Source organism: Syngnathoides biaculeatus, chromosome 9, assembly GCF_019802595.1.
Source record: "Syngnathoides biaculeatus isolate LvHL_M chromosome 9, ASM1980259v1, whole genome shotgun sequence".
Classification (NCBI taxonomy): domain Eukaryota; kingdom Metazoa; phylum Chordata; class Actinopteri; order Syngnathiformes; family Syngnathidae; genus Syngnathoides; species Syngnathoides biaculeatus.
The window spans coordinates 21530668-21557277 of NC_084648.1; the positions used below are offsets into that span (position 1 = coordinate 21530668).

General features: G+C 53.4%; 3 protein-coding genes across 9 annotated transcripts; 2 read left to right on the forward strand and 1 right to left on the reverse strand.

Annotated features, from left to right (window-relative positions):
* Positions 1-28: 28 nt before the first annotated feature.
* On the forward strand, positions 29-11106 carry LOC133506728 (apoptosis-stimulating of p53 protein 2-like). Of its 4 annotated transcripts, XM_061831139.1 has the most exons (19): positions 29-357; positions 595-860; positions 3254-3401; positions 3474-3575; positions 4530-4576; positions 4645-4746; positions 4811-4976; positions 5059-5240; positions 5306-5470; positions 5789-5936; positions 6018-6101; positions 6174-6262; positions 6338-6656; positions 7523-8178; positions 8746-8883; positions 8960-9093; positions 9592-9758; positions 10147-10346; positions 10567-11106. In XM_061831139.1, the coding sequence occupies exons 2-19, from the start codon at positions 852-854 to the stop codon at positions 10606-10608; spliced, it is 2898 nt and encodes a 965-aa protein (XP_061687123.1). In that variant the 5' UTR covers positions 29-357; positions 595-851; the 3' UTR covers positions 10609-11106. The 4 variants fall into 4 exon arrangements, with proteins under 4 accessions (XP_061687123.1, XP_061687122.1, XP_061687125.1 ...); XM_061831138.1 differs by having other exon boundaries at positions 6018-6262; XM_061831141.1 differs by lacking the exon at positions 10147-10346 and having other exon boundaries at positions 6018-6262.
* Positions 11107-11247: 141 nt separating this feature from the next.
* LOC133506729 (GTP-binding protein 2-like) lies at positions 11248-16858 on the reverse strand. 2 transcript variants are annotated; one of them, XM_061831144.1, is made up of 13 exons: positions 16789-16858; positions 16323-16709; positions 15633-15659; positions 15374-15558; positions 14871-14982; positions 14608-14805; positions 14360-14534; positions 13646-13865; positions 13143-13278; positions 12821-12879; positions 12256-12427; positions 11679-11843; positions 11248-11617 (listed from the first exon to the last, which is right to left on the reverse strand). In XM_061831144.1, exons 2-13 carry the CDS (start codon positions 16476-16478, stop codon positions 11456-11458), a joined length of 1767 nt encoding a protein of 588 aa, XP_061687128.1. In that variant the 5' UTR covers positions 16479-16709; positions 16789-16858; the 3' UTR covers positions 11248-11455. The 2 variants fall into 2 exon arrangements, with proteins under 2 accessions (XP_061687128.1, XP_061687127.1); XM_061831143.1 differs by lacking the exons at positions 16323-16709; positions 16789-16858 and adding an exon at positions 15733-16258.
* Positions 16859-16891: 33 nt separating this feature from the next.
* On the forward strand, positions 16892-26159 carry ero1b (endoplasmic reticulum oxidoreductase 1 beta). Of its 3 annotated transcripts, none has more exons than XM_061831145.1 (16): positions 16892-18938; positions 20121-20240; positions 21840-21923; positions 21991-22032; positions 22126-22208; positions 22939-23012; positions 23090-23210; positions 23292-23338; positions 23430-23438; positions 23502-23528; positions 23695-23787; positions 23861-24107; positions 24179-24248; positions 24642-24728; positions 24858-24991; positions 25752-26159. In XM_061831145.1, the coding sequence occupies exons 1-16, from the start codon at positions 18780-18782 to the stop codon at positions 25810-25812; spliced, it is 1458 nt and encodes a 485-aa protein (XP_061687129.1). In that variant the 5' UTR covers positions 16892-18779; the 3' UTR covers positions 25813-26159. The 3 variants fall into 3 exon arrangements, with proteins under 3 accessions (XP_061687129.1, XP_061687130.1, XP_061687131.1); XM_061831147.1 differs by lacking the exon at positions 16892-18938 and adding an exon at positions 18950-19378; XM_061831146.1 differs by lacking the exon at positions 23430-23438.
* Positions 26160-26610: the final 451 nt, after the last annotated feature.

A 26610-nucleotide genomic window follows, 5' to 3' on the forward strand; every position in this document is an offset into this window, starting at 1 on the left:
GCCGGAAGTTGTGAAATTTAACAACATAAACTCATTTTGATGATGCCGAATGACCTGAAACCGGAGGGGGTCGTCCTATTTGACTTCAGTGAGACAAAAAAAAAAAAAAATAAGGGGAAATGTGTGTTTTCACACTGGATGTAAACTTCTTGTTTCAAGATTTATCTTTACAAAAAAAAAAAAATGTCAAAGCCCTTTGGAATTGAGGCCTTTGTGAATGTCCGCCAGAAGCAAAGAGCAGCGCTTGAATTCTTGCTTTGCAAACATTTTCAAAAAGCGGGTGTCCGGGCTCAGGATGTACAACGGCGAGGCACCTGATCGGGCGCCAGCAGATTCTCACCTTTTTGGACCTTTAAAGTAAGTTTTGGCTCAGCACTCCTCTTATGACTAACAAGTTAAAGTTCAAAACGTGTCAAATTGTCAAGGCTAGTTTTTGCGACCAACTGTTGATCGATGGACAGTTGTTGCGGAAAAGGGCAGATTCTTTGGAAAAGTAGCCAACAAGGAAGTGCCAATTGGGCTCACTGCTTTTTGACTGAACCGCCATGGCTGGATACGGTACCGGTACCGACTAGAGTTAAAATCCAACACTAGGTCCAACGTGGAAAGACGACAAGCAAGGCTGCCGGCGCACATTGAGTCAAGCAAGCCGAGCAGAGAAGAGCTCGGCCCCGTCATCTTATTTTGAAAATCTCGAGCGAGCGAGGGGCGTGCCACTTGAAGCCGGCTCGGGCTCAGGCTCGGGCTCGGGCTCGGGCTCGGAGCCGCTCCGGCTGCTCGTCATTGTCGCTCTTGCAGCCTCGCCGAGGACTTCCTGAAGTGAAGCGGAAACTTCCTGTCGCGCGGACAGCATGAGGCCGGTGAGACAACCACCTGCAGCCCCCCGCGCGCGCTTTCATCCGTTCTTCTCCTTTTCCCATCCATCTATCCATTCTTCCATCTTCCCTTCCTTTCGTTCATCCATTTATTCTTTCACGTGTCTGTCATCCCTTCAACCCTCAACCTTCAGCCATCCCTCCCTCATTCGTCCTCCCTCCGACCGTCCGATTTTCTCACTGGCAGGGTCGGCGTTGGTTCTACCGAATAAATGTCCCGTCTCGGGACCCATCCCCCTTTCCTGGGATCGTTCCCCCACCCAGCCGTCCATCCTTCCATTCGTGTGCCTCGTTACTCACCGGATGAAAGTGCCAAGAAAATCACGAGTGATCGGAACGCTCTTTACTTGTCAACTACTAGCAAGGAATTTGTCTCCCGTAGGTGGAGCCGATCCAGTATGACAAAAAAAAATATTTGTGAGACCTTCGACATGACGTTGTGATTTCCTGCACTCGACTTGAAGCGTTCGAGTGGCCAAAGTTCTTTGGAAGGTCTCGCGTTCACATTCGTACGCCAACGGCCAACTGCTCCCGGGCCGGGCCCAAGTTTGGGCTTGCTCGAACCGGCGACCCCTGTGAGCTGCAGTCGCCCCATTTAAAGATCGCTGAAGCAAATGTTAGAGCAATTTCATAAGCGTTAGTCGTAGATCTCAGTTTCAAAAAGGTTTACGAGTCTTAGACTGTAGAATTCGGGTACAACTTCTGGATGGAGACGACTCCAAAAGCCGGACGGAGAACAAAGCGGTTCACAAGTTGAGCTAAAGCTTCTGGAAGTCTACTAGGTTCTGGAAGTTGAGTAGAATAGAACATTATAGAATTCAGTTAGAATATCCCGGAAGTCAGGGAGAATTATAGAGAAGATTCTCAAAGTCCGGCGGGTTGGTTCTAGACTTTTTGGCTGAGTCCTTGATGACAAGCTCGTACAATTCTAGAGGTAGAGTCGATTCCAGGAGGTTCGAGAACTCCGCAAGTTCTGGAAGTAAATCACAGAGACACCGGAAAGGTTCTAGAAGTTGCACACAAGGTTTGAATGTCCTTCTGTTTTTGCCCAGCTAGACCAGGACAGGAAGCAGATCCTGTTGAAAGTTGCTCGCTGGTTTGCGGTGCAGGTCAACAAGATGTGTGTGTGTGTGTGGGGGGGGGGGGGGTGTCATGTGATTGCATCTTAATCCGGGCTGGGTGAGGGACCCCCGCTGCGGGAGACGCCGTCACAACAACAACATTCCGTCCGTCCATCCAATTTTCTTTTTCCACTCGGGGTGCCGAAGGGTCAACGTCTAACCCGGTGGTCCCCCCCCCCCCCACCCGCACTGCACTTTTACCATATTTTTTCAGCACCAGCAATCCTCCTCTTTCATCTTCCAAAAAAAGTTCATCTCCCAAAAGCCCCCCCCCCAACCCCTAAAAAGGATTAGTCTGCTTAACATAACATATAATGTCAAATGCCATAGATGGGCTAACGGTCATTGTGAGCCTTCAAACCGCTCCAACACGCAAAGAGAAGGCTGCACGTCTTCAAGAGCTCAGTGCCGCCTTTCATGTTGTGGAACAAGACGGTATTACACTGACGTAGCTCGCCTTTTTTTTTTTTACCCTATCGTGTGTAAAAACCCTTAAAGGAATCATTTGAAAGGCTGCGACGGGGTGGGGTTTCGCTGGAAATAATGATGGCTCCCTGTTGCCATGGTAACAGAAGGGGCAGCTGTTCACCGCAGGTCACTTCCTGAATGGCGGCGGCGCCCGCGCCCGCTGCCATATGGCGGCCGGGATTAACACACACACACACACACACGAGGATTATTTTGTTCATTAAAGGAGAAGATGGTCTGAACGTCAGCCATGGGGAAACTTGTGGACACGCCCATCAGAACGCTGTCAAGCCTCGCCGTCGTGACCTTGAACGCCGCACGGTTGTCCTGGCGAGCAGAACAGCCGTTTTCCCCGATGAAGGGAGGACGCCGCTACTTCCTGTTTGTCCTTCCCGCTTCACTGCAAACGACCATCCACCTGGAGAAAATTTGACCCGACTTCTAAAATATCGCAGATGACTTCTAGAACCTTGTCCCTGATTTCCAGACCCTTCAAAATGCCTTCTAGAAGCTTCCACGTAACTTCTCCAATCTTCTACTGACGCCGATCAACTTGCGAAATCTTTCCGGAAGTCCGAACCGCACGTGTCAAAAACGACTGACATCTCAGCGATGGTGACACGCACGGGCGCCGTGTCACATGCTGCACGTCCGGCATTTGATGTCAAACAAGTCAGTGGGGAGCAAGAGGAAGGTGGAGAGAGTTTGGCGCGTGGGGATCTGGCGGATGATTCTGCTGAATTCCTTGCTTTTCCTGACGTTTTTTTTTTTTTTTTTTTTTCTTCGTAGACGTTCGTGAGCGTGTTCCTGGGCGGCGGGCCGCAGAACTGCTGCGAGGTTCCCGTCACCCCGGAAACGCTTTGCAGGGACGTTCTGCACTTGTGTATGGAACCGGGAGAGAACCGCTGCTGCCTCACCGAGAGATGGAGGGGAAATGGTACACACACACGCACGCGCGCGCGCACGCACGCCCAGTCAGCTGACGCGAAGATGCCTTTGGACCAATCAGAACGCATCGTCGGGGAAGAGGAGAAGATGACGGAGGTGTTGCAGCGTTGGGGGCAGCACACTGGGGAGGTGTCCTACCTTCTCAGGCGTCTGCCACCCGCAGGTACCGCGCACGCAAACACAAACTCTGGAGGGCAAATGGAAAGTTCCAGAGGGCACAAACAATTCCGCAAATGTTGTCGAAGTCAAAAGGAAGGTTTAGGAAGGTGACGAGCAGCCGAGTACAAGGTTCAAGAAGTTTCCAACAAGTGCACAGAAGATACGACGAGTCCAATAAAAGTTTCTGGAGTTTGAGAACAAAGTCACAGAAGTGAAGTCGATACTTGTAGCCAAGAGTCAGGGAGCGTTTTTAGGGGTCGGGTAGAACGTGGTGGAAGACTGTAGACACCGGCAAGCTAGCAGAGGTCAAAATGGAAGGTTCTACAAGTGGAGTGTAAGGTTTTGATAGTTGAGCAGGCGGTCTCGTAAAAGGTTCTGTCAGTTTTAGAAGTCGAGTACAGAATGTAAGGATCAAAAAGCCAAACGCAACATTCTACAAGTTACACGGAAGGTTCTATACGTAGTACACGAACACCAGACTTGTCGAGATGTTGACCATAATGACAGAGCGAGGAGGGTCTGGAAGTCAAACAGAAGGTTCGAGAAGCTGAGATTCAAGAAGACGAGCAGTCAAGTGGAAGGTTGTGGAAGTCAAAGCGAAGGTTCCACAAATCAAGTCGATGTTCCGGGCTTAAGTAGAAGATAAACACGAGGTTCAAGAAGAATTCGCCAACCAAGGAATCTACAACTTGGCTCGCTCGGGGTGGTGTAAGCACTAGAATATTTTACAAGTTGAAAAGTTGAGAAGCTGTGTCGACACGACAACGTTCCGGAAAGGGAGGAGTCAGATGGCACATACAATTCGAGAAATGTCCAAAAAGTCAAAAGTCAAAGTCCAATCAGGTTGTCTTGGTTAAGGCAGCATGAGTCGGGGGTTTTTTTTTTTTTTTTTGAAGCTCATTTAGGAACCGACGCTAACCCGGCTAATAATGCTAAGCTATGATGCGTTTGTGCCCAGCCGACCGTCCGACGCGCAGAGGTCTCGGCGTCGGCGAGGATGACGAGGTGACTAGCGTTAGCCTAGCTCAGGGTCCACCTGTTAGCACGCTGAACGTTTGCGGATGCGCATTCAGGTGTTAGCGTCTCATCGAGACACAGCGCTGAGCGAGCTAAAAGATTTGGTGGCCCGACAGCAGCTACACATCGAAGTCAAGCAACATCTGCTGGCCTCCAAGGTAGGATGACGTGACCTCGCCGTGACGACCGTGTGATCTCGCCGATGACGTCGCCTTCTTCCAGGAGCAGCATCTGTGGCGTTTGAGGCACGAGGACCGTTGGGAGACGTTTGAGGAGGAGCACGTACAACGTCTTCGGGACAACGCCAGCAAGCAGGAGGCCAAACTGCGGCGTGTGCGGGCCCTCAGGGGCCAAGTGGAGCTCAAACGCATCAGTAACAGAAAGTTGGGTGAGCGAGCGAGCGAGCGAGCGAGCGGGCCTGCCGCGAGGCCGCCCAGCAGATCGCGCTTGAGGGCGCCTGTGCTTCTCAGCGTCGGAAGTGGAGCACGCGAGCGTCCTGTTCCAGCGGAAGCAGACGGAGCTCCTGGCGGGCGCGGCCCACGCGGAGGAGCTGAGCAAGCAGCTGGAGGCGCTCGGGAGCGACGGGACGGCGGCCGGAGGCTCGTCTTCCTCCTCGGCCGCCGAGCTGGAGCGGCTGCGCGGAGAGCTGCAGGTGAGGCCGGCGAAAAAGATGCTGACACTAACAAACGTGCTAAGGCGTTTCCTGCCCCCCCCCAGGTGAGGAATCGACTGAGCCAGGAGCACAATTCGCGCTTGCAGCGGCAGAAAGACGCGCTGAGCAGGAAGAACCAGGAGGTGGCGACCGTGGAGCGACGGGTGGCCGAGCTGCGTCTGCGCCTTTGCAAGAAGAAGGCCGGGCTGGAGCATAAGGAGAACACACCTGTGAGTGAAGCTAACCTTGTGCTGATACTATCTTATGCTCGTAGATAGCACTGAAACAATAAAAAGTAGCTAAAGCTAAATAACTCGTGTTAATACGATGCTAACACTAGCTGTTTATATGCTGTGCTATGCTCATCCTGGATGTACATCATTCTGTTATCTCTACGCTATGCTAATCGTTGTTTCTATGTCAATGCTAACGCTACGCCATGGCCGTTCTGGCGCTACACGCATGCTAGGACAATGATAGCTTCATGAAATGCTAATGCTAATGCATCCAGAAGCTGAAACATGTCCTCGCGTCGGTTCCCCCTGCAGGTGCCTTTGGACAGCCAAACCCTTCAGCATGCCACATCCAAGGTAGCAGCGGTGGGTCCATACATCCGGTCACCCTGCCAGGGTCGAGCGGTTCCGCTGAAGTCCACCTACCCGAACGGCACCGCCGCCCTACCGCTCCACAACAAAGGTACGCTTTGGTGAGGGTTCACTGAAGGCGCCATGTGATCCTTCCACTAACCGACCAGATGTGTTTTTGTGTTCTGAGCAGTCGTCAACCCAACCGGCTCTAACGGAGGAGCCGCCCACACGTCCACGCTGCCCCGCGTGACCAAACTGCGTCGCTACACTTCAGGTCAACGAGAGGAACAACAATGGTTCCATCTGAGATTGAAGAACTCGAGCCTTGACGACGTTCTGTCTGCAGAGTCCGACGCCTTCAGGAGTTCCAATGGCCTGTCCCCTGTTCCCGCACGCACCAATCACACGACAGAAAAACTGCTCGGAGAGCAGAAGGTTCCAGCGGACTCAAACGTGTGCCATCCTCACTGTGAACCATTTCAACTTCCACTCGTGTCCTTTCTCTCTTAGGTATCGGTGACGAATTGCAAAGCCTCCTGCACTGGAACCTTCCCTGTCGAGATGCGGGCATCAGCGGGTGCTCTTCACAGTTACACCCTCCCGCTGCCGCACAAGCAGGAGAGGCCCCCAGCCGCCGCCGTGCGACCCTACACCCCCGAGCCTCTGGAAGCCCCGAATCCCCCGGAGCCCCCGGACCCCGTGGCCCTGGCCCTGGCCCCGGCCCCAGTGCTGCAGAAGCCTCAGACGGTGGCGGCGGCGTCCATCTACTCCATGTACACGCTGGGAAAGAGCTACCAGTCCAACACGCTTCCACGGTGTCAGATGCGAGGTGATTGCAGAATAATACCTCCTGACCGTGCTTGTTTGGCTTCCAAGCTTCTCCTTGTCATCTCCTCAAATGTATGATATTATGTCGGACTGTGTCGACCTTTACAAGAGGTTTTCGACGTTGGGGCTCGCTGGGCTGGAGTTTGATTTAGTTACAGGATGTTGTTCTGGGTCGGACCTGAATCCCAAATCTTCTTCTTGATTTGAGCGGTTACGTTCTCAAGGAGATTTTGGCATCTGCTGTGACTTCCCACCTGATCTGGCAAGGAGGTCTTTTGTGTTGGTGGGTTTCTTGCATCCAGTATTCAGGAAAAAGGTGTCGTTCAGTGCCAGGTCTAGTTTCGTTCCAAGGTTGTAGTTTATCAGGCCCGTCTCCTTCCTCGGGTAGAAGGTGGTGATGCCAAAGGAAGACTTTGTCTGGAACATCTTGGCCAACAAAGACAGATCGGATTAAGTGCTGCAGTCCTTGAGAGATGGAAGTGGAAAGCACTGTTAGCTGTGAACCCGGCCGGTGAGGCGGATGTACTGACTGACTGGCCGGACGGACGCAAAAGCCGCCCTGTGCCCCCCCCCCCAAAAAAAAAACTGCTCTGAAAGGCTGTCGAAGCCGCCTGTAAGCCGGCCTCAGACACCACATCGGGTCCGTAATGCTACCTGTACATTTTGCAGCGACAGCTCAGACAGCAAATCAACTTATAAGAAATATAAAATGAGCTGCACTGTGCTCAGGGCAGGTTAAGGATGACCCTTGACCTCGCATGCGAGGGGAATTCTCCAGCTACTTGATTCAAAGCCAAAAGAGTGTGACGTTGATCGATGTTGATCCCCCAACTTGCATATTAATCACTTGTCTTACTTGTTCCTCAGTGTATGGGAAACCAGCCCTCCAGGGCAGCGGGGGGCAGCAGTCCGACAGTTGTGCCATCACCTCTGGATCTTCCAAGAGCGGTGAGGTTGATGCCAGTCGCTGGGACAGATGCAACGCTTCTGGGGCGGAGCCTGCCACGGAGCGAGACAGTCCTCGGCCCCTGAGCCCCACCAAGCTTCTCCCCTTCCCGATGAACACCCACAGGAACCCCAGCGACGCCGACCCGGAAGCCACGCGGCGCCGCCAGCGTGCCCCGCGGCCCCTGAAGAAACGCGGCTCCGTCGCGGAGGCCGAAGGCCCTGCTGGATCCAATATCCAGAAGCTTCTTTTCCAGAAGACCACCCTGGCTGCCATGGAGACAATCCTCATGGAGACCGCTGAGACTGTCCCCGTGGACACCCAAGACCCGGTCTCGGAGCACTTTGGGACATCCGACACGAGTGAGGGAGCGGATCCGAAGCGTTCACCCGGGACGCCGCCCTCCGCGCCCCCACGCTCCCCTAACCCGATCTCCGCCTCCCGCCGCAACCCAGCAACTAATCGAGATGTCAAGGAGGAAGCCGTGCGCTCAGTCACAGCGGAGGAGTTCCCGCCCTACCCGCCTCCCCCTTACCCCGCGCGAGGGGACGCTGCCCTCAACCTGAGGCCCCCTCAGGTGACACTGATTCTTTCTTCTTCTTCTTGTGAGGTTCTCATGAATGAATGAATGAATGAATCCGGAGAGGTCTTTGTGAAAATGAGTGACTTTATTGAATTAATACATCTGATAAGGTTGTCACGAATGAATGAAAATGAGGAGGTTCCACTGAACATGACAGAAGTCGGGCCGAGTCGGGCTGTTGGTCCTCCGCGTCGAGAAGAGCCCGATGAGTTGCCTCGAGCATCCGGTTGTGACGCACCCTGGACGTCTCCCCGGTGAGGTGTTCCGGGCACGTTCCCCCGGCATCTTACAGCTGGCCCGAGAGGGAGGGAGGGAGGGAGGGAAGGAAGTTAGGGCTGGGGGAAAGGGGAGTCGGGGGAGTTGCGGCATCTCTGCTGCCCCCGTGACACGAGCCCGGGTAAGCGGAAGATGGATGGATGAAGTGGTTTAACAAATGAATGAATGCGAGACTGTTGAAGAGGGATAGATGGATGAGTGAATGAACAAAGGTGCCAGAGTCCACGTTTTCCCTTTCTGCTCACCGACGTCGAGCTCAGTCTGTTGAATTCTGACTTCCTCCAGCGAAAGAAGTCTATCCTCCGCACGTCGACCTCAGTTCCGGCGGATCGGATCGTGCGGGTCAAGTTCAACCCCTTGGCCGTCTTGCTGGACGCCTCCCTGGAGGGCGAGTACGACCTAGTCCAGAGGGTCGTTTACGAAGTGAGCCCGCGACGCCTTTGGAGTCATCGAGGACGACAGAGATTTTGACCTCCTCGGTTTTTTTGTCTTTCTCCAGGTGGACGATCCCAGCGGGGCCAACGATGAAGGCATCACGGCCCTGCACAACGCCGTCTGCGCCGGCCATGCCGACGTCGTACGCTTCCTGATCCACTTCGGCGTTGACGTCAACGCCGCCGACAGCGACGGATGGTAAAGCTCCTCCTTCTGATGGTTCGCCGGGCAAGGCGGACTTCCTAATCACGATACGGGAGATTCGGATTTAGTGGTTACTAAAAAAGATTCCTTCGTCGAGACCAGAGAGTCGGGTAAGAGTCACTGATTCTGAAGGAGACGACTGCGTCCTGAATTGTTCGTTATTCCCAACCGCCTGGATATCCCGCGACGGTTTCAGCAAATCTCCCGGAAACGTCTGCCCGCAAGTGCTCACTATTTTATGACTGATCGCCGGGGGTCGCGCCTAAGGCAGTACAAAGGGGAAACGGATCTCGCCGTCCATTTTGTGGGAGGCTTTTGGGAGCAACCCTGAAAATACGTTTGTGGAGTTTAGAAAAAAAAATGACGGTCGGATTTTTGCGATTCTTGTTCCTTCGAAGCCCAGAAAGACAAGAGAATGTTTTTTTTTTCTGCACGGGCATAACGGGCGGGTTAGGGCCTTTGTTTGATGACGGATGTCGCGGTGCCCCCCAGGACGCCGCTGCACTGCGCCGCCTCCTGCAACAACGTGGACGCCTGCAAGTTCCTGGTGGAGAGCGGCGCCGCCGTCCTGGCCGTGACGCACAGCGACGAGCGGACGGCGGCCGACAAATGCGAGGAGATGGACGACGGATACGCTCAGTGCTCGCACTTCCTCTACGGTCAGCAAGCGCGACGCCAAATGCATAAAGTCAGAGCGAGAGAAGGAATGCGTACGAGGAGGTGCTCGCCAATCGGCTGGTCGTGACGAGCGAGCGAGCGAGCGAATGAATGAATGAATGAAGATCTGAGCGGCAACTCGAGAATGAACGAGTCGGTGGCCTCACCATCGAAGGAGGTTGTCAGGGAACGGCCGAGTGAGTGAGTGAGTGAGTGAGTGAGTGAGTGAATGTTTTGCAATTTGAACAGATCACCAGGGATGAACGATTGGACAAATGACGGAAGGGCTGATTTGCGTCATGATCCAAGAAGCTTCTTACGAAATGATTTTGGTGAATTGGGAACGAGAGCACGATGACGCGGCCCCGCCCCTTGCCCGTTTGCGCGCAGGCGTCCAAGAGAAGATGGGAGTCACGAACCGGGGCACGGTCTACGGCCTTTGGGACTACGAGGCTCAGAGCGAGGACGAGCTGTCCTTCAAGACGGGCGACTGCTTGACGGTGCTGCGGCAAGACGAGCAGGCCGACGGCGGGTGGTGGTGGGCGTGCTGCGGCGATCGCCGGGGATTCGTACCCAGAAACCTGCTCGGGGTCAGTAACTTGCAATGCGGTAGAAACGCTGCCTTGACTTAGCACTTTTCTGAGTCGTGACAGTCGGGGCGCTGGAAGGGTTTCAAGTCGCTTGAAAATGGTTTTCATGTCAGAGGAAACTGAGTTATGAGCTCGGCCACGCGACGATTTGGATCAGCAAGTCAAGAGGGTTCTGTTCAGCCGTGCGCTCACTCCGCTTTGCCTCATCTTTTCCCGTCAGCTCTATCCAAGGATCCGTCCCCGACACAGAAGTCTGGCGTAGCTGAGGTGGACTCCGCAGGACCGCCAAGATCCACTCAAATAAATGAACAATGTTGGCGTCAAACACAATAAAACATTTGGACACTTGCTTATCATTTTTAGGATTTATTGACACCGTTTCTGGTAAACACAAACACAAAACATTTTTGAATGAAATCATTTACAAAACTACAAGTGAGCTTTTCTAGCATGCTAGGTTAGGCTACTACACTACATTGATTTCAAAGTCATGCTTGACAACAAACATTTCATTTCATATTTCACGTAGGAATACATTCAATATTCTCCTTTTGGACTTCCCAAGCAACAATCCATTCACAGATTTTATTTGACGGCGACCAGTCAACGCGACTGCCGCCACCGGGTCATAAAGTGCGTCCGGTCCCCACCACGTTGACTCCAAATCTTCTTAAAGGAGACCCGCTCGGGGTTAATCCGCATCAGCGCAAGATTAGTGGACGAGATGAAGGACTGGCGGGGGGGGGGGGGCGGCACCACACACACACACACACACACACACACACACACACCCCACGTGAGGTCAGATTTGACTTGTTCTGGTTCAGGTTTTGGTCAACTGCTTCTGGCCTTTTCAGCGCGTGTGCTTGTGGTTTGAGTTTCCTGGTTCTGATTGCTCATGTTCTGGTGGGTCGGTAGTTGTATTGGTTTCTTTTTTTTTTTTTTTTTTCTTTTCTTGTGATTCCAGCAGTTGTAGTACTAATTTGGGTGACTTTGGCGGTGTCGGTTGTAGCGGTTCTGGTGGTTGCTTCCGATGCCTACGGCTGCAGTTGTTGAGTTTTATTTGACTGGATTCTGACGGTTTGGGTTGCGGTCCCGCGCTTCTGATTCTAGTGGTTCTGGTTGTGTTCTGCGGTCAGGACACAGGTGACGTGTCCTATGCCCTTGGTGACTCCCTCTCGGAAGAGGAGTTTGGCGCCGGTCCGAAGATACTCGGGATGTTTGAGGAAGCGAAACGCCACCACGGCTCGCTCCCCCGTCCTCAGCTCGTCCTGCCGGGAGAGAGGCGACCGGGTGTCACGTGCGCAAACGTCGGCACGCCGGCGGACGTACCTTCCCGTGCACGCTTTGCACGACCGCCGTCTGCCTGACGTTGCCCACGTGCGCCGTCACCTGCGAGCCTCGGCGGAACGTTCCGGCGTGGAAAAGGAGAACGATGGCCGCCTCGAAGTGGCGGCAGACGCTGGGCTTCATCTTGGGGCTCACCATCACCATACCCTGAGCACATCCGCGCCACGTCACCTTTAACACGGACGTCCAAACCACAGCCCGCCAGCCTTCGGTTTGTGGTCCACAACCCAAGGCAAATTTTCCCGGTCTCGATATCTTCCCGTCCGAAGGGTCCGGAGGACAAGAGAAGTCGCTTTGAGCGCAGTTACGACAAGACAATTGCACTTGATGAAGTCGGCGGAATTAGCGCCGGAAGGCCAGACCGGCTCCCAATATTGCGCGCCGGTCCACCGACTGACATCACACAGAAGTAGTTGAGGAGTCACCAAGAGGGCCGACAAAAACCGCCACCTTGGTTTGGTTCAACGTTGGCCTCCCGACCTTCCTCTTTGCACAAAAACCTTTGGACACCCACGCGGCATCACCGACGCCATCGCTCGCCCCTCCCGCGGCGGCTGACCTTGCGCAGCAGCGTCCGGTCCAGGTTGCCCAGGGCCAGCGTGGCCGCCTGCCCCGCCCTCAGCAGCCTGCAGGTGGCGCGGTTCCGCTGGATGGACAGAACCTTCACGCGCAGGAAGCCGCCCGCCTCCGTGGGGCCCACCGCCAGGCGCTCGCCCTCGCGGCACACCCCGCTGACAACCCGTGCACAAAAACACAACGGAGTGTCAGTCCGACACAAGCAACAGGGTACGGTGTTGCGCGTCGAAGCATTTTTTTTTTTTTTTTTTTTTTTTACAGCTAGAACACGTTCACTCCGCTTTGACTCAGTGTCCTCAAACGCACCTTCTGCACAAGCACGCCTAGTTTGGTTCCTTCTTTCTATGAACGTATCCAAACAGGTCCCTCTGCTGGTCACTTTTCATACTACACTTGATTCACTGCACACCGCAGTACACCAACATCGCAGAGGAGCCTGCGACCTGACTACTCTCACACAAAATATTGTGCAGCCCTAACACGTACTCGCATAGATGCACACGTGCACAAAAAGACTCCCACATCCAACTCGGTACAATAACTCTCACCTGTACAGAGTCCCGCCCACCACGGTGCCAACGTCAGGAACGGAGTAGATCTCGTCTACCTGCACACGACACACGCGCACATCAGCATCGCTCGCAAATCCGACAAGAAAACAAAGACAATGACGCGTTGGTATTTCAAACAACTTGGCCTGCTGCCGGCGCAACGCTATGGCTAGCGATTAGCCTCCACTGATGCGTTTCTCAAAGAATTTATTTAGCGCCGACGGACCAACGCAGCAAAAGTCTGCTACGGTGTTGAAACGCATACAAATATTGTAGTCGCAGGCAATATTTCTCGATCTTGCTTTGTGCACGCGTGTACCTGGAACTCGGTGAGCTGCTGCATGAGTTCTTCCTGCTCTTTGCTGTTGCTGAGGGGTGGAAGAATATTCAAGAAGACCTTGAGGAGGTCCAGACCTTTTCCCGACACGCTGGACAGTGTGAAGATGGGCGTCACACTAGGCACACACACGCAGTCCGGTCAGCCGCACGCGCGGCGTGTCGTGCCGATGTCGCGCTCAAGACGCAAATGGTTTGATTTTCTTTCGATTCGCGTACGCTTCCATTTGGATGGGTTGCGATTCGATTCCATTTTGATTTCGCCTCCCGCCCGAAGACGGCCGGGATCGGCGCCGGCACTCCCGCGACCCTCGTGAGGATCGGCGGCTCGGGTGACGGACGGTCCGAGTCCCTTCGGTTTAGTATCGATTCGATTTGGATTCTTTGGGTTGCGTCGTCGGGACGTATAAACCCCTCCTCCTACGCCCCGCCCCAATTCAAATCATCGAAATTGATCCGGTGGCGTCGTGCGTGTGTGGGCGTTACCACGCCGCGGGGGCGAACTGCTGAGCGGCGGCGACGGCGTCGTCGGGCGTGTGGACCACGAGCGGAACCTTGTTGCATCCCGGCTGCTTGAGGAGTCTCTCCAGCTGTCTGAGCGTTCGCTCCACGCCCACCCGGGAACAGACGTCCACTTTGCTGACCGCGATGAAGATGGGAACTTTCAGCGCCATGGCCAGGCCCAGGTGCTCCCTGGTGGTTCCGGCTGCACAGACCCGGGGACGGAGCACAAAGTCAAGCCGGGTTCTCGAGTCCCGTCCCGCCGGAGTCATCAAAAGCGAAACGGCGACCTGTGCGGATTGGCTTTGGGTGTTGCGGGTCTACTCGAGAACTTTGAAGAGCGACGGATCAGATTTTGCTCTCTTCGTGATTCCTGCTAACCTCAATTCTGGCCTTCGTTCCTCAGTTCGTTCCATCATCTTTTGACTTTATAATTAAAATGCCAGCACAAGTCAAGTCACGGTGAAGCCATAATAAATCCTATCAAAACTCTAAATAACAGAATGAAAAAAAAAAAAAAAAATCAAATATGAGATGAGAAAGTTAAACTAGGTTTTTTTTTTTTTTTTAATCACGAATAATAGCAAAAAAAAAAAAAAAAAAAAAAACGCAAATCTACCCTGACCCGGTTCGCCGCCATCTAACGATTGGAGCTAATTGAGGGGCGGGGCCTAGCGTTGGTAAAGAGGAGGGCCTGACCCACGCCGGTGTTGGCGCTGACCACCAGCATGGCGAAGTCCGGGCAGTAGCTGGTGAGTCCGAAGACGGTGGTCTTCAGGTACTTGTGGTGTCCCGCCAGGTCGATGAAGGTGATCATCTTGGAGGAGGTCTCGCAGATCTCCTCGGCGCTGCGGGACTCGCTGTAGTTGACCACCTGTCGGGCGCACGTCAGGAGTCACCCGCCGCGTCGGGCTTCGGCGCCGGCGCCGAAGCCCGACGCGGCTCACTTCTCCTCTGCTGTCGAAGCCCAGGATCTCGAAGCTGATGCTGGACGTGCGTCCCGTCTGGATCTCGTGGAGGTGCCTGAAGAGGTTGAGGCGCGCTCGGCCCCGCCCGTTGTCCAGCTCGCCCTGCGTCAGCACGCCCAGCAGCGTGGACTTGCCCGAGTCCACGTTGCCGAGCACGGCCACGCGCAGGTCCAGGAACTGCGGGCGGCGAGCACGTCGCTTCTGAGGGAAAGCGCCGGGAGAGGTTCGGGGCGTTTGCTCACCTGCTGGTCGTCGGGCACCTTGCGCACCAGGACCTCGGCGATCCTGCGCCCGCCTCCTCCGGCGTCCGAGTCCACCCGCCTCTCCCGGAGCAGCGCGATGTCGGCGCCCACCCTGACGGGGCGGAACCGCGCACGTGCTGCGTTGGGTTGGTTGGGTTCCCGAATCAACGTCCCCGCCGAGGATTCCGGGCGGCGCTTCGGGAGCTCCGTTCGGAATCCTCGGCTCCTCCTCTACTCCCGGACCACTCAAAAAATGGATTTCTGTGTGCCGGCGAAGTTTCACATCAGCCAGCCCGTGCGCAAAAGTCTCGTTTCGTGAGGTTCGGTCGCGCCATCTCCGGCATTCGGATGCCTTTCATTCGTATTCCGGCATAACGAACGGCCCCAATTTTTCCGCCTTTAAACTTTTCTTCTTTTTGCGCACGATAGTTGACTGGAAAAATCAAATCAAATCCAATCCAATCAGTGTCGCGCGTAGCGCCGAGAGCCCGACGGTCACGTACTTGTCGGCCATCTTGCGCAGGGTCCCCACGGAGGCGGCCATGTCGGCGCGGCTCAGGCCCACCGGCAGCCCGTTGTCCTCCACGCCGATCTGGTAGACGGCCTCGCCGCGGCCCTCCTGCAGGCGCCACTTGAGCTGCGTGGCCAGGTGCTCGAAGCGGTACTGGCTGGGGTTCACCAGCTTCAGCTAGGGGGCGCACGCGCGTCACGTGAGCGCCAGCAAGACCCGCCGGGCCCCGGCGGAGACCATCGGGACGTTACCTTGTATTCCACGTTTCCTTCTTCAGCCTGAAAACACGACGGTCCGATTCAGTTACGTCACGCTTAAACGGACTGAAAAACAGAGATATAAAGCGCTGGCCTGGCAGTTCTGAGGACCGGAGTTTGCACGTTCTCCCCGTGCCCGCTTGGCTTTTCTCCGGGCGTTCGGCTTCCTCCCACATCCCCAAAACATGCAACATTCATCGGACACTCTCGGTGCGATTGTGAGTGCGACTGTTGTCTGTCTCGATGTGCTCTGTGATTGGCTGGCGACCGGTTCAGGGTGTACCCTGCCTCCTGCTCGTTGACAGCTGGGACGGGCTCCAGCAGTCCGGCGACCCTTGTGAGGATAGGCGGCTAATGTTCTTGCCGGCATCTCATCTGGTCTCTGGAGTCGCGGCGAGTGGCGGACCGCCGAAGTACAGGCCCGGCCCGGAACTCGGGGCGTCTTCGTTTTTTGTTATGCTTTTGGACGCGTGCTCGTTCCGGTACTGAGCTCGGTTACCCCGGCAACTGAGTCGGAATTCCTCTCAAGTTCGCGGGCCCATCTCGGCTCGACTTGCATATAAATTTTCACATTGCTGGAATGTTCGTTGTTATGTTTGACAAACTGCTCTTTAAAAAAAAAAAAAAAAAAAACAAAAACAAGAAGACAGAGTTTGTTGTTATCGGCTAATCGGAAGCAGCTACCTCAGGTGGGAGAAATGCTGGCGCTCTTTCATTGTTGTTGTTGTTGTTTTTATTCCGACGACGGCGACCTCGTCTGCTTCTCCTCGCTCGGGCCTTTTTGGACGCCTTCTTGCCGCCGCCGTCGCCCCGCGAACCGCCCGGACCCAAGTCCACCATGGCGAGGGCCGTCACCGGCTCAGCCCGGCCCGGAGGAAAGCAGCCGGCGCCAGATGCCGTCGCCGCCTCGTCCTCAGCATCACATCGGCGACGCGGACGCGAGACAAGCGAGCGGAACTAGACAGCGGCTACTTCCGGCAAGCCCTCGGCTCCAAGAGCTCCAAGAGCTCCAAGAGCTCCAAGAGCTGATGGATGGCGTCGGGGTCAGGTCGCTGTCGGACTAGGTCCAAACTGAAGAGAGGTCGAATCATTACTGTGGGCGCGAGAGGGCTCACACAATGTCAGTGCTCGCTGATTTTTGCAAAAGCACCTCTCACTTTTCCGCCATCCACACTCGCTTCCGTCCTTTCTTGCACCTGAGTTTCGCTTGCTTCCGGTTTCACTGGGATGGCGCCCCCCCCTCCCCGACTAAGACTCGACTAGACGATCACCGGTGCCCTGGATTCAAAGTGCGTCTGCCTTGCAGCATAAGTGCGGGCGGACCTGATGTTACATTCACTGGACAAAATAATCACAGATTTTCTAGTTATTGGAATAAAAGCTTTCCAGGTCATCTGAGCTCTCGTTTTATGGCTCGCGGCCTGACGCCATCTCATCTCTTTGATCAAATTGAAGTGAGCTTTTTCGAAACTCAGTCCTGTTTGCTTTCTGCTAAGTCTGAACATTAGATATCGCAATCAATTTTCAAAAGCAATAAAGAAACCCGGAAGACGGTGGGGTGGACCGGGATTCGTCGTCATAGTAATGATGAATAGTAGAACTTAGTATTGGCCTCCTTTACACGTTTTGGGTTTTTTTTGCATAGTTTTCCAACATTAATGTCTAAGATCATCCAACCAAATGTAAAACCAGACAAATATCACCCAGGTGAATTAAAAACAAAAGCAAAAAAAAACTCTTCAGTTACAGAACCTGTGTTCAAAAGTAACGCCCCTCTAAAGCTAAGAACCGGTTTCGGGCGTCCTCGGCAGGAGGAACGTTTGAATCCAATCAAGCGTTCGCGCCAGCTCCCCACTCCGTGGGGACGTTTTGGCTCCTCCTCCTCGCTTACTTGTTTGCGTTCAGCAAACGTGAAGGATTTCCGAGCCCCAACGGCCGTTTGAAAATCTGGTTTCAACTTGACTTGGCCACTCCAAAGCCGTCATTTTGTGTTTTTAAGCCATTGAAAAGTTGGCTTGCTGCTGTATTTTGGGTCATTGTCCCGCTGCAGAACTGAAATGCGCTTCAGCTTGAGGTCACAAACTGAGTGCTTCGGGATTTTCTGTTGCGATCACAATTAGGTGGTTCCATCAATCTCAGCAAGTTGTCCAAGTCCTGAAGGCGAACAGCAGCCCACAAGACTGATGTGGGTGCCATTTTTGCCCTGCAGTCTCTTCCTTGCACTTGCGTCACGAACTCTGACCTTATGTGTGGCGAAGGAGTTCCTTTGTGGCCTCCTGGATGAGTCATCTCACGAGATTTCAGTCACGGAAAAGATCTCCCCAGATTCTGGAGGGAAGGAGGTCGGCGTCGGCAGAGCGGAGAGGCTACGGGGTCTTCGGTCACTGTAGGGTTGACCCAGATTTTAGTTGGCTTTGAGCAGGAGTTTGAAGATGATTCCCTCGGGGGGGGAGCCAGTGGGGCCAATACTGGGCTCAGCCTGAATAGTGAATGTGTGCTGATCTGAATTTCCATCTCTAGTTTTGAACGGGCTGAGGAGAAACGCGACAGTCCCAATCGTTTTCATCAGATGTTGGAGACGGCGAGAGCGACAAATCTTTCAATGATCGGAGAAGGTCTCTTTTATTTACTCTTCAAATGAAAGCTTTTGATCCAGGATTATGTCAGCTCGTCAGGGGAGGTAGTCGTCACTGTTGATGGCGACGTTACGGACGGACGGAATTAGGAAATGTCGTTGTTTCGCGGAGTTTGCAATTGCTCTGACCGCCGTCGGCCACCGTACGCGCAACTGTTTTTCCGGGTTTGCTGACGTGACGTCATTGTATATCGCGACCTCAATCCGGAAGTTGCCGTTCTTCTTTTTGGCTCGAACGTTTAACGTCGAAACGCGTCCAAGTTCCGTTTGATTCTGAGCGATAACAGCAGTTCCGCGAGGGGGCTCGTCGGTCTAAGTATCCGCTTCAGAGTGCGCGCGCTTCGGTTTAACAAGTCGAACGGAACCGCTCGGGTCTGCTAGCATCTTTTAGCCTGCGGAGGCTAACCGAGCGCTTCGGATCGAACTGCGGGCAGCCGCCGGACCGGGAGAGTCCTTCGCGTCGGCTTTCGTTTGGATTTCAAGCGGCTAATAGTTCCGGCCGAGGCATGTGGAGAGGTTCTTTGGAGGCGTTGGGCGTTCTTCTGCTGGCCGCCTTGTTGGGGAATCTCGCTTTAGCTTGGTTTCAGCTCAACAAGCGCGAAGCCGAGGCGAGTGCGGAGCAACGCGAGCAGCTCGAGCAGCAGGAGCAGAGCTGCTTTTGCCACGTAAGTCCCTCTTTTTATAATTTCAACCACTTGAAAGAGATTTTCTGTCGTCAATGGACACTTGAACGCTTCCCCTCCACATAATGATGACGGCTACACCCCCGTCCACGAAGAAGGGTTACTAAAACAGGGATGTTTTCGCCTTTGAAGACGACTTCCGTCCGTCAAATTGTTGGAGTCACCGACCGAGGCGATATTTTGGACCTATTTGTGTACATTTGTGACGTCAAGATGTGTAAACAAGCTGAGCGAGTCGACCAGCGTGGTTTAAGGCGATTGGCTGATGAGGCCGGAAAAAGGAGGGGCTTCAGGGAGCGGCGCTCCGAGTCCACGCAAGTCCACGACACGCTCGCACGAGACCGAGCAAGTTGAAGATGGTCCGAGCTCTTCGCGTCTTGCTGCTTTTTGTCCCGTTCGGCGCTTTCGTGCAGTCGCGGCAGGTCAGAGGCGCCCTCTCATTAGCATAGTTCACATTTGCATATGGAAGTCCAAACTCGTCACGACCGACAGCTGTCAGCGTTGGTTCCATGACGTGCTTTTGAAATCGGACAAATATGATCATCAAATCGCTTCCTGTGACTTGTTGCTTCCTGTGTTAAACACGCACAGTCGTCACGTTGTCGTTTGCGTAACATATGCTACAAGTTGCACCTGGAACTTCTATTCATCGGTCGATTAATTGGATTCGAAAAAATCGGTCAGCATCACGTTATTGAATATTGATGAGAATCATCTGTATTGGCCTAGTGTGTAAAAAAAAAAAAAAAAAAAAAAACCATGATTCAGTTCTCGGTTTGGTCCATAACATCTGTCGGAACATCGGCACAAATGAGAGGCGCTCCACTTATTTCAAATCATTTGTTTTCAAATGAATGTGTTGTCTTGAATCTTCTGGATTTATTTTGAGTTTGTGTGAGATTGCAGCCTCTCAGTTTCGGTTCTCTTCCGTGAAGTGTGCCCCCCCAGAAAAAAAAAAAAAAAAAGACATTTTGCAAAGAGCAGCTTTTCCTTTGGAGCCCTCAACATTTGTGCCGATTGTCTGACTGATATTGGTCCCCCCCCCCGGAACTGCACCGCCAAATTGAAATTGTCTATTTTTGAATAAAAGCATAGACGTGTACAAAGTGGGCCGCGGGGTGAAAGTTTCAGAGTGTTGATTGGGCTGTGACGGCTGCGCTTCAGCTGACGGGCGTGCTGGACGACTGCTTCTGCGACGTGGAGAGCATCGACGTCTTCAACAACTTCAAAATCTACCCACGCATCAAGAAACTGACGGAGAGGGACTACTTCCGCTACTACAAGGTACACGCCGGCTCGCGTGCTTTGCTTTTTTTTTACGCTCGTTACGTTTGGTTTTTTTTTTCCCTGAACTCATTCGGTGGCAGCCATTTTCATAAAAGGTGTTTAATGAGGGCGGGAACCAACCTCCAAAATGCGGATCGGTGCTTTATCCCTCCTTATTCAAGAAAAACGACCCAAAAAAAAAAAAAAAAATCCGGTGCAATTATAGTGGCCGTAAATTCTCTACTCCTTTTTGCTATTCGGTCGAGTCCACTTCATGAATTTTTTGACACCTATTTTAAAGCTTGCGGTGTTCGCAATGAACTTTTTGGCTTACCGGCGATCTGAACGTATTTGACGTGGGGCCGCACATCATATTGCAAAAAGCGCTACTTTTACACGGATTTCTAAAATATGGGAATATGTTGGATGCAAACGCAGAGAAGTTGTCACGGCAACAAGAAAAAGAAAACCCCAACCTCAAGTCCGGCCTCCCTTTTGGCGACTCGGTTCTCGTCCCACAACATTCCAGTCTGTGCGCGATCGTCCTCGCTGGCCGTGTGCTTCTGTTGAATTTTTCATTCATCGTTCAACACTTTTTTTTTTTTGCTTCTGTTGAATTTTTCATTCATCGTTCAACACTTTTTTTTTTTTGCTTCTGTTGAATTTTTCATTCATCGTTCAACACTTTTTTTTTTTTTGCTTCTGTTGAATTTTTCAGTCATCGTTCAACACTTTTTTTTTTTTGCTTCTGTTGAATTTTTCATTCATCGTTCAACACTTTTTTTTTTTTTGGTCAAGCAGAAAGGAGGCTCTGTCTCCCTTTTCTGGCAGAACACTTTTAGCACAGTGGAGTTCTTAAGCTGCTGCTGCGGTTTCTTGGTGTTGTAATTGAAGTTTATTGACAAGCGGTGTCCATCCGTCACTCAAACGGAACAAAGTTTGGAGAGCGCAGGCAGAAACCGAGCAAAGCGCAAATTATAAATGGGATGAGCGCAGTCAATCATTACATATCTCCAGCAATGAAAACATGAAATCTGAGTATTGCTGCGAGGGCAGCACAGAACAAGAAGCAACGGTCGTCGTCATCAGTCGACGCTTTTAAAAGACTTGTAGGCTGAAATAGTCCGTTTCATTTCATTTGGTTTGCATTCTGTTGAGTAAAAGAAGCGCTGTGCTAATTGTTGAGCTGTGAGATTTTTTTCAGCTCGTTAAAAACCACAATTTCTATTTTCATATGGGCCAATCTCCATTATAATCATATTTTAATGCCAAGTTCTAAAGCATCTTTTTAAAGCGACACTCCACACAGTCCTAATTAAAACAGTTACCCCAGCGTGATATGAAGATACTGAGCAGTTAAAATACACGTCGAAAAATACGAGAGCGCTCCGCGGTCAACAGTGCACTGAATGTCGAAAAGGAGACCCCGACTTTGTTGAAGTATTTTCGAGGGAAAATAACCAACGTTTTCCTGAATGCGGGTGACGATCGTGCTCGCGCCTCCGCAAGCTGACGCCGGACCGGGCACACCCGCCCGATCGTCGGCTACTTTGAATCGCCCGTTTCGGAGGCTTCGGGGTTTTGCGCGGATGTTGACGGATTGCGCACGTTCGTCAGGTGAACCTGAAGCGGGCGTGTCCGTTCTGGCCCGACGACAGCCACTGCGCCATCAAAGACTGCCACGTGGAGGCCTGCCCGGAGGTCAGAGGTCAGCAGCCGCCGTCACGCGCCGTGCCGACGCTGACCTTTTCCTTTTTGTCCCTTCCAGAGTCAGATTCCTGCGGGCATCAAGTCTGGGAATTACAACAAGGTGTGCGCAGCTGTACACACACACACACAAACGCGCACACACACGGGTGTCCCCGTTTCGACTGACGGCAAAGTGGCGGCGTCCCGTGTTCAGTATTCGCAGGCGGCCGACGACGCGACGGACCTGAGCGAGTGCCAGCAGGCCCGAGAGCTGGGAGCCATCAACAGCACGCTCAGGTCGCGCATCACACGTCGTGCCGCGACACGCGAGTCGCCGTCGAAATCGTCCCGATCCCGCTCGCGGAACGCACGCTAGTCCAGGTTTTCCTCCGACGGCCGCCTGGATCGGGGAATCCTAGACAGGGGCAACGTAGACGCAACAAACTGCTCTGGACATACAAAGTTCTATTGGCCATTTTGATTTGGAAAAGAGCTTTGGTCACACGAAATGGAAACATTCAAGTGACATCCCGCCCATTTGCTACGGTGGGCCGAATCTGGCCCCCTGGCCTTGTGTTGGGCACCCGTCTTGTTTCTGGCTCCGTTAGGCTTACCCAAATTATTTGCGTTCACTAAACGCCGGAGCAAATAGAAATCCTAATTGATTTGAAGCAAGATTTTTTTGTGGTTTGTCCGTCGTACATCCAGACCGGAGAGCTTGTCCCGTTTCAGCGCATTCAAAGGCGCAGCGTAAAAATAAATACGTGGGACGCGCAAAATGTTGAAATCATTGATTAATAGCACAGCTCCGGGAATTCCCCCCCCCCCCCCCCCAAAAAAAAAAAAAAAAAACCCAACCAAACAAATGGGTCCTCGCTTTTTGTGCGTCTGCGCCGCCTTCCACGATGGAGCGCGGCCCTTGCGTGTGTTTCAAGTCTTACTGTGCGACGTACGTACTCGTGTGTGCGTGTCTGCAAATATTCCCGATTCCAACTGTACGATCGTGCGTGTGCGTGTGCGTGTGCAGTCATCGGAGCAAAGAAGCTTTTGCCGACTGGGCGCGACACGACGACGCTCAAGATCACTTCTGCGAGCTGGACGGTCAGCGCTCTCGAGCTCCTCTAGCGCCGCCCTTTGGGCGCCACGCGCACGGCTGACGGGTTTTGCGCGCGTTGCAGATGAGTCGTCCCCGGACGCGGAGTACGTGGACCTGCTGCTCAACCCGGAAGGCTACACGGGCTACAAGGGCCCTTCGGCGTGGAGGGTCTGGAACAGCATTTACGAGGAGAACTGCTTCAAGTCAGCAAACGTTCAAGTTGTGACCGACGGCGATCTGGCGCCGTACGCTAATATGATGCGTGTAAATTGTGATGTGCGCAGGCCCCGGTCCGTGTACCGACCTTTGAACCCCTTGGCCCCGAGCAGAGGTGAGTGAAGAGTGTCCTCTGTGCGGGGGTTACGAACGGCGCCCCCGAGCGGCCACAAACGTAAAAGCGCCTCACTGTCGTCCGTCCTCAGGAGACGACGGTGAGTAGAAGCGTTGGCGCGTCGCCGGCGATGTCACTGACGCCGTCGTTGATGTGATTCCAGGCGAGAGCTTCTACAACTGGCTTGAAGGTTGCTTTGCTTTTGTTTTTGGACTCTTTCTGACGTTTTTTGTTGTTGTACCTGACGACCTTGTCTTCTGCTCGCTTCTCTTTTTCCATCTTGTTCCTCCTTTTCTCCTCTTTCCTTTCCTTTGCTGGTACCTCCTCCTCCTCCTCCTCGTCCCCCCGGTTTTCAGGTCTGTGTCTGGAGAAGCGGGTCTTCTACCGGCTGATTTCGGGCCTCCACAGCAGCATCAACATCCACCTCTGCGCGCGGTACCTGCTCGACGGTAACGACGCCGCCGCTCCGGGTTTGAACGGGTGGGTCCGCCTCCAAACGCTCGCTGGCTCGTTCGCCCGCAGAGGGTTGGGGCCGCTCGGTGTGGGGCCCCAACGTGGAGGAGTTCCGCTCGCGTTTCGACACGGCCGAGACCAAGGGCGAGGGCACGCGGCGCCTGAAGAACTTGTACTTCCTGTACCTGATGGAGCTGCGCGCGCTCTACAAGGTGGCGCCGTACTTCGAGCGCGCCGCGGTGCACCTGTACACGGGGAACGGGCGCGACGACGCCCGCACCAAGGAGCTCCTGCTGCAAGTCTTCCACGAGATCAAGTCAGCCGCTTGCTCGCGTCCGCCTTGTCGCTTCCCCTTGCGCCTCCTCACTTCCCGTGTGCTCCCTCTAGAATGTTCCCCATGCACTTTGACGAGAAGTCCATGTTTGCCGGACACCAGAAGGAAGCCAAAAGCCTGAAGGTAAACATCCGGTCTCGGTTCAACTTCTTGATCTGGAGTCCCGTTCCCCGAGACTGCGTCGGCGCCGGCAATCGGGCCTGAACGTTCTCGTCCGAGAATCGGTCAGTCTCGTCGTGGAGTCTCTTTGGTCACCGCAACGCATGCAATTTGCGGCTTGCTCCATTTCCACAGAATCAACGTTAGTGGTGGAAAAACCGTCGTTGGCGTCCAAATGTCAAACAAAGAAACGTGAAACGTTGGGCAAAATTCACCATTTTGAGCTTAAAATTGGCCAAATTGTTCAGATGCGATCATGAGTTTTTTCCTGGGGGGCGGGGGGACGTTAGATATACGCAGACTCGTTACGATGATGTGTGTGTGTGTATATATTTTTTTTTTTTTTTTTATGCGCAGGAAGAATTCCGTCTCCACTTCAAGAACATCTCCAGGATCATGGACTGCGTCGGCTGCACCAAATGTCGACTTTGGGGAAAACTGCAGGTTGCGTCGGGCACCACCACAAGACCACAACACGACACCGCACCGCACCGCACGTGAACAAAACCAGCACACGCGTGCGTATACGTGTACGTGTCCCCTTGACGCTGTCGTGACGTTGGCGTCCCCCAGACCCAAGGCCTGGGCACGGCCCTGAAGGTCCTGTTCTCGGAGAATCAGATCAAGAACCTTCCGGAACGTTCTCCCTCCAAGGGGTTCCAGCTCACCCGCCAGGAGGTCGTCGCCCTCATCAATGGCTTTGCCAGGTAGGCCACGCCCGCCGCACGCTTAGTAGTGGCGGTGATAAAGTACCAGTCGTACTTGTACCCGTAAAAAGTCCTTTTTTAATATTTGAGTCAAATATGGGGTTTTTTTGTGTGTGTGTGTGTGTGTGTAATTTGAAAGCAAAAAGCACGAAAGGCAGCAATACCGGGTGCAGGTCGCCTGAGTAGAACCTTTTTTGCACTTTGTTCAAGCTCTGGAACATTTGCAGTGTTCCTCGAGCCTATGGCAGATTTGGGCTCCCCCGTCAAGTTTCCAGACGGGACTGAGTTTGGAATAGTGTCCATTTTCTCACCTGGGTTCTTTGTCTCGCCGCGATCTTTGCCCCATACCAAGTTTTTTTTTTTTTTCCACCGGGCGGGGAAATCTCTCGATCTGATGTCGAGGCTTCCAGTCCCCGATGTAGCGAAGCGGCCCCTCCGCCACACTCGGAAGGCTTTCTTGTGCCTTCGCTTTTGTTTCGTCTGTCCATAAAATGTTGTGCATCGTTGTTCTCCACGGAAAAATGTGGCAAACAACTTTGCGCTATAAGCATTTGGAGGTGGCCCCTCCCCGCCGCCATCCGAGAGCGGAGACGGGCCAACTCGGCTCCTAAATTCCCAGAAGGACAAACTTGGACCAGATGGACTAAGAACGGGACGTCCCTTCAGTCCAAACCCCGGTGGAATTACTACTGGGCCGAGGTGTTGTCGCGGCTATGAAGTACCTTCCCGCTGACTACTTCCTGTACTGTGTTTGTGTCAGGTTGTCCACCAGCATCCACCAGCTGCACAACTTCCGGCTGCTGCTCAAGGAGAAAAGGTAACAGGAAGCAGGGAGCCGGCCGCCCGCCCGTCCGTCCGTTTGCATCGCGGACATGTTTGGAGTTTTGGCGCGATTTGGACCTTTTGGAGGACGTTGGGTCGTTACGGCCGATGTGGACTGCGTGCGGACCTCCGCTCTTTCTTTGAGGAAGAACATTGAATTTGAAACAATATTTTGTGTGTTTTAAGATGGGATTTCCTTCTTGTCGTGCAGTCAAAGGATGTGAAGCTTCCACATTTACTTTGTTTTCCTTGTCTAGGCCGTGGTCCGCTTGACTTTTTTGTGTGATCAATGATTCTAGTGAGCATTTTGTCTGCTTGAAAACTTAATTAAAACAACGCAAAATTGTTTGGGGCGCGGCACTGTCATGTTTTGACTTTGATACGGTCGCTCAGGACCTGAAGTGGGAGATCAACATCAAGTCCATCCTCAAAAAGGCCCAGCAGAGGATGTCGCCGTTGAGGTAGTTCTAGACCGCGGCCGCGGAATCAGTACTGTGTTCCTCCATCCCAGTCAGGTTTGGAGCTGCCACAAAAAAAAAAAAAAAAAAAGAGAAAGAAAAGCAGGGACTGCAACGGACATCAAAACTGCCCAACGGATTTTCGGCACCACCCTACCCGCTCAGCAGCTCCTCCAGTTCCGCTTCCGATCGACACAAACCAAAATTAGCCGACCTTCCATCTTCTTGTTCTTTTTTTTTTTTTTACCCCTTTGGGCTTCTCCCACTAGGGGTCCTCGCGGTGCCCCCCCCCCCCCCGGCTCAACAGGCCTCACGACCTCCAGCAAGCTCCTCCTCTTC

What these genes read in the sequence shown, in the direction of transcription:
- LOC133506728 (XM_061831138.1), top strand. An exon ending in CAGGCGTCTGCCACCCGCAG is followed by an intron (nt 3,576 to 4,529) that starts GTACCGCGCACG and finishes GTTTGTGCCCAG; the next exon opens with CCGACCGTCCGACGCGCAGA. An exon ending in AACTGCTCGGAGAGCAGAAG is followed by an intron (nt 6,263 to 6,337) that starts GTTCCAGCGGAC and finishes TTTCTCTCTTAG; the next exon opens with GTATCGGTGACGAATTGCAA.
- LOC133506729 (XM_061831143.1), bottom strand. Translation starts at nt 16,008, where the DNA reads ATGCCGGCAAGAACATTAGCCGCCTATCCTCACAAGGGTCGCCGGACT. An exon ending in CAGTTCGCCCCCGCGGCGTG is followed by an intron (nt 13,279 to 13,645) that starts GTAACGCCCACA and finishes GTGTGTGCCTAG; the next exon opens with TGTGACGCCCATCTTCACAC. An exon ending in TGCAAAGCGTGCACGGGAAG is followed by an intron (nt 11,618 to 11,678) that starts GTACGTCCGCCG and finishes CTCTCCCGGCAG; the next exon opens with GACGAGCTGAGGACGGGGGA.
- ero1b (XM_061831145.1), top strand. Translation starts at nt 18,780, where the DNA reads ATGTGGAGAGGTTCTTTGGAGGCGTTGGGCGTTCTTCTGCTGGCCGCC. An exon ending in GCCATCAACAGCACGCTCAG is followed by an intron (nt 22,209 to 22,938) that starts GTCGCGCATCAC and finishes GTGCGTGTGCAG; the next exon opens with TCATCGGAGCAAAGAAGCTT. An exon ending in CTCATCAATGGCTTTGCCAG is followed by an intron (nt 24,992 to 25,751) that starts GTAGGCCACGCC and finishes TGTTTGTGTCAG; the next exon opens with GTTGTCCACCAGCATCCACC.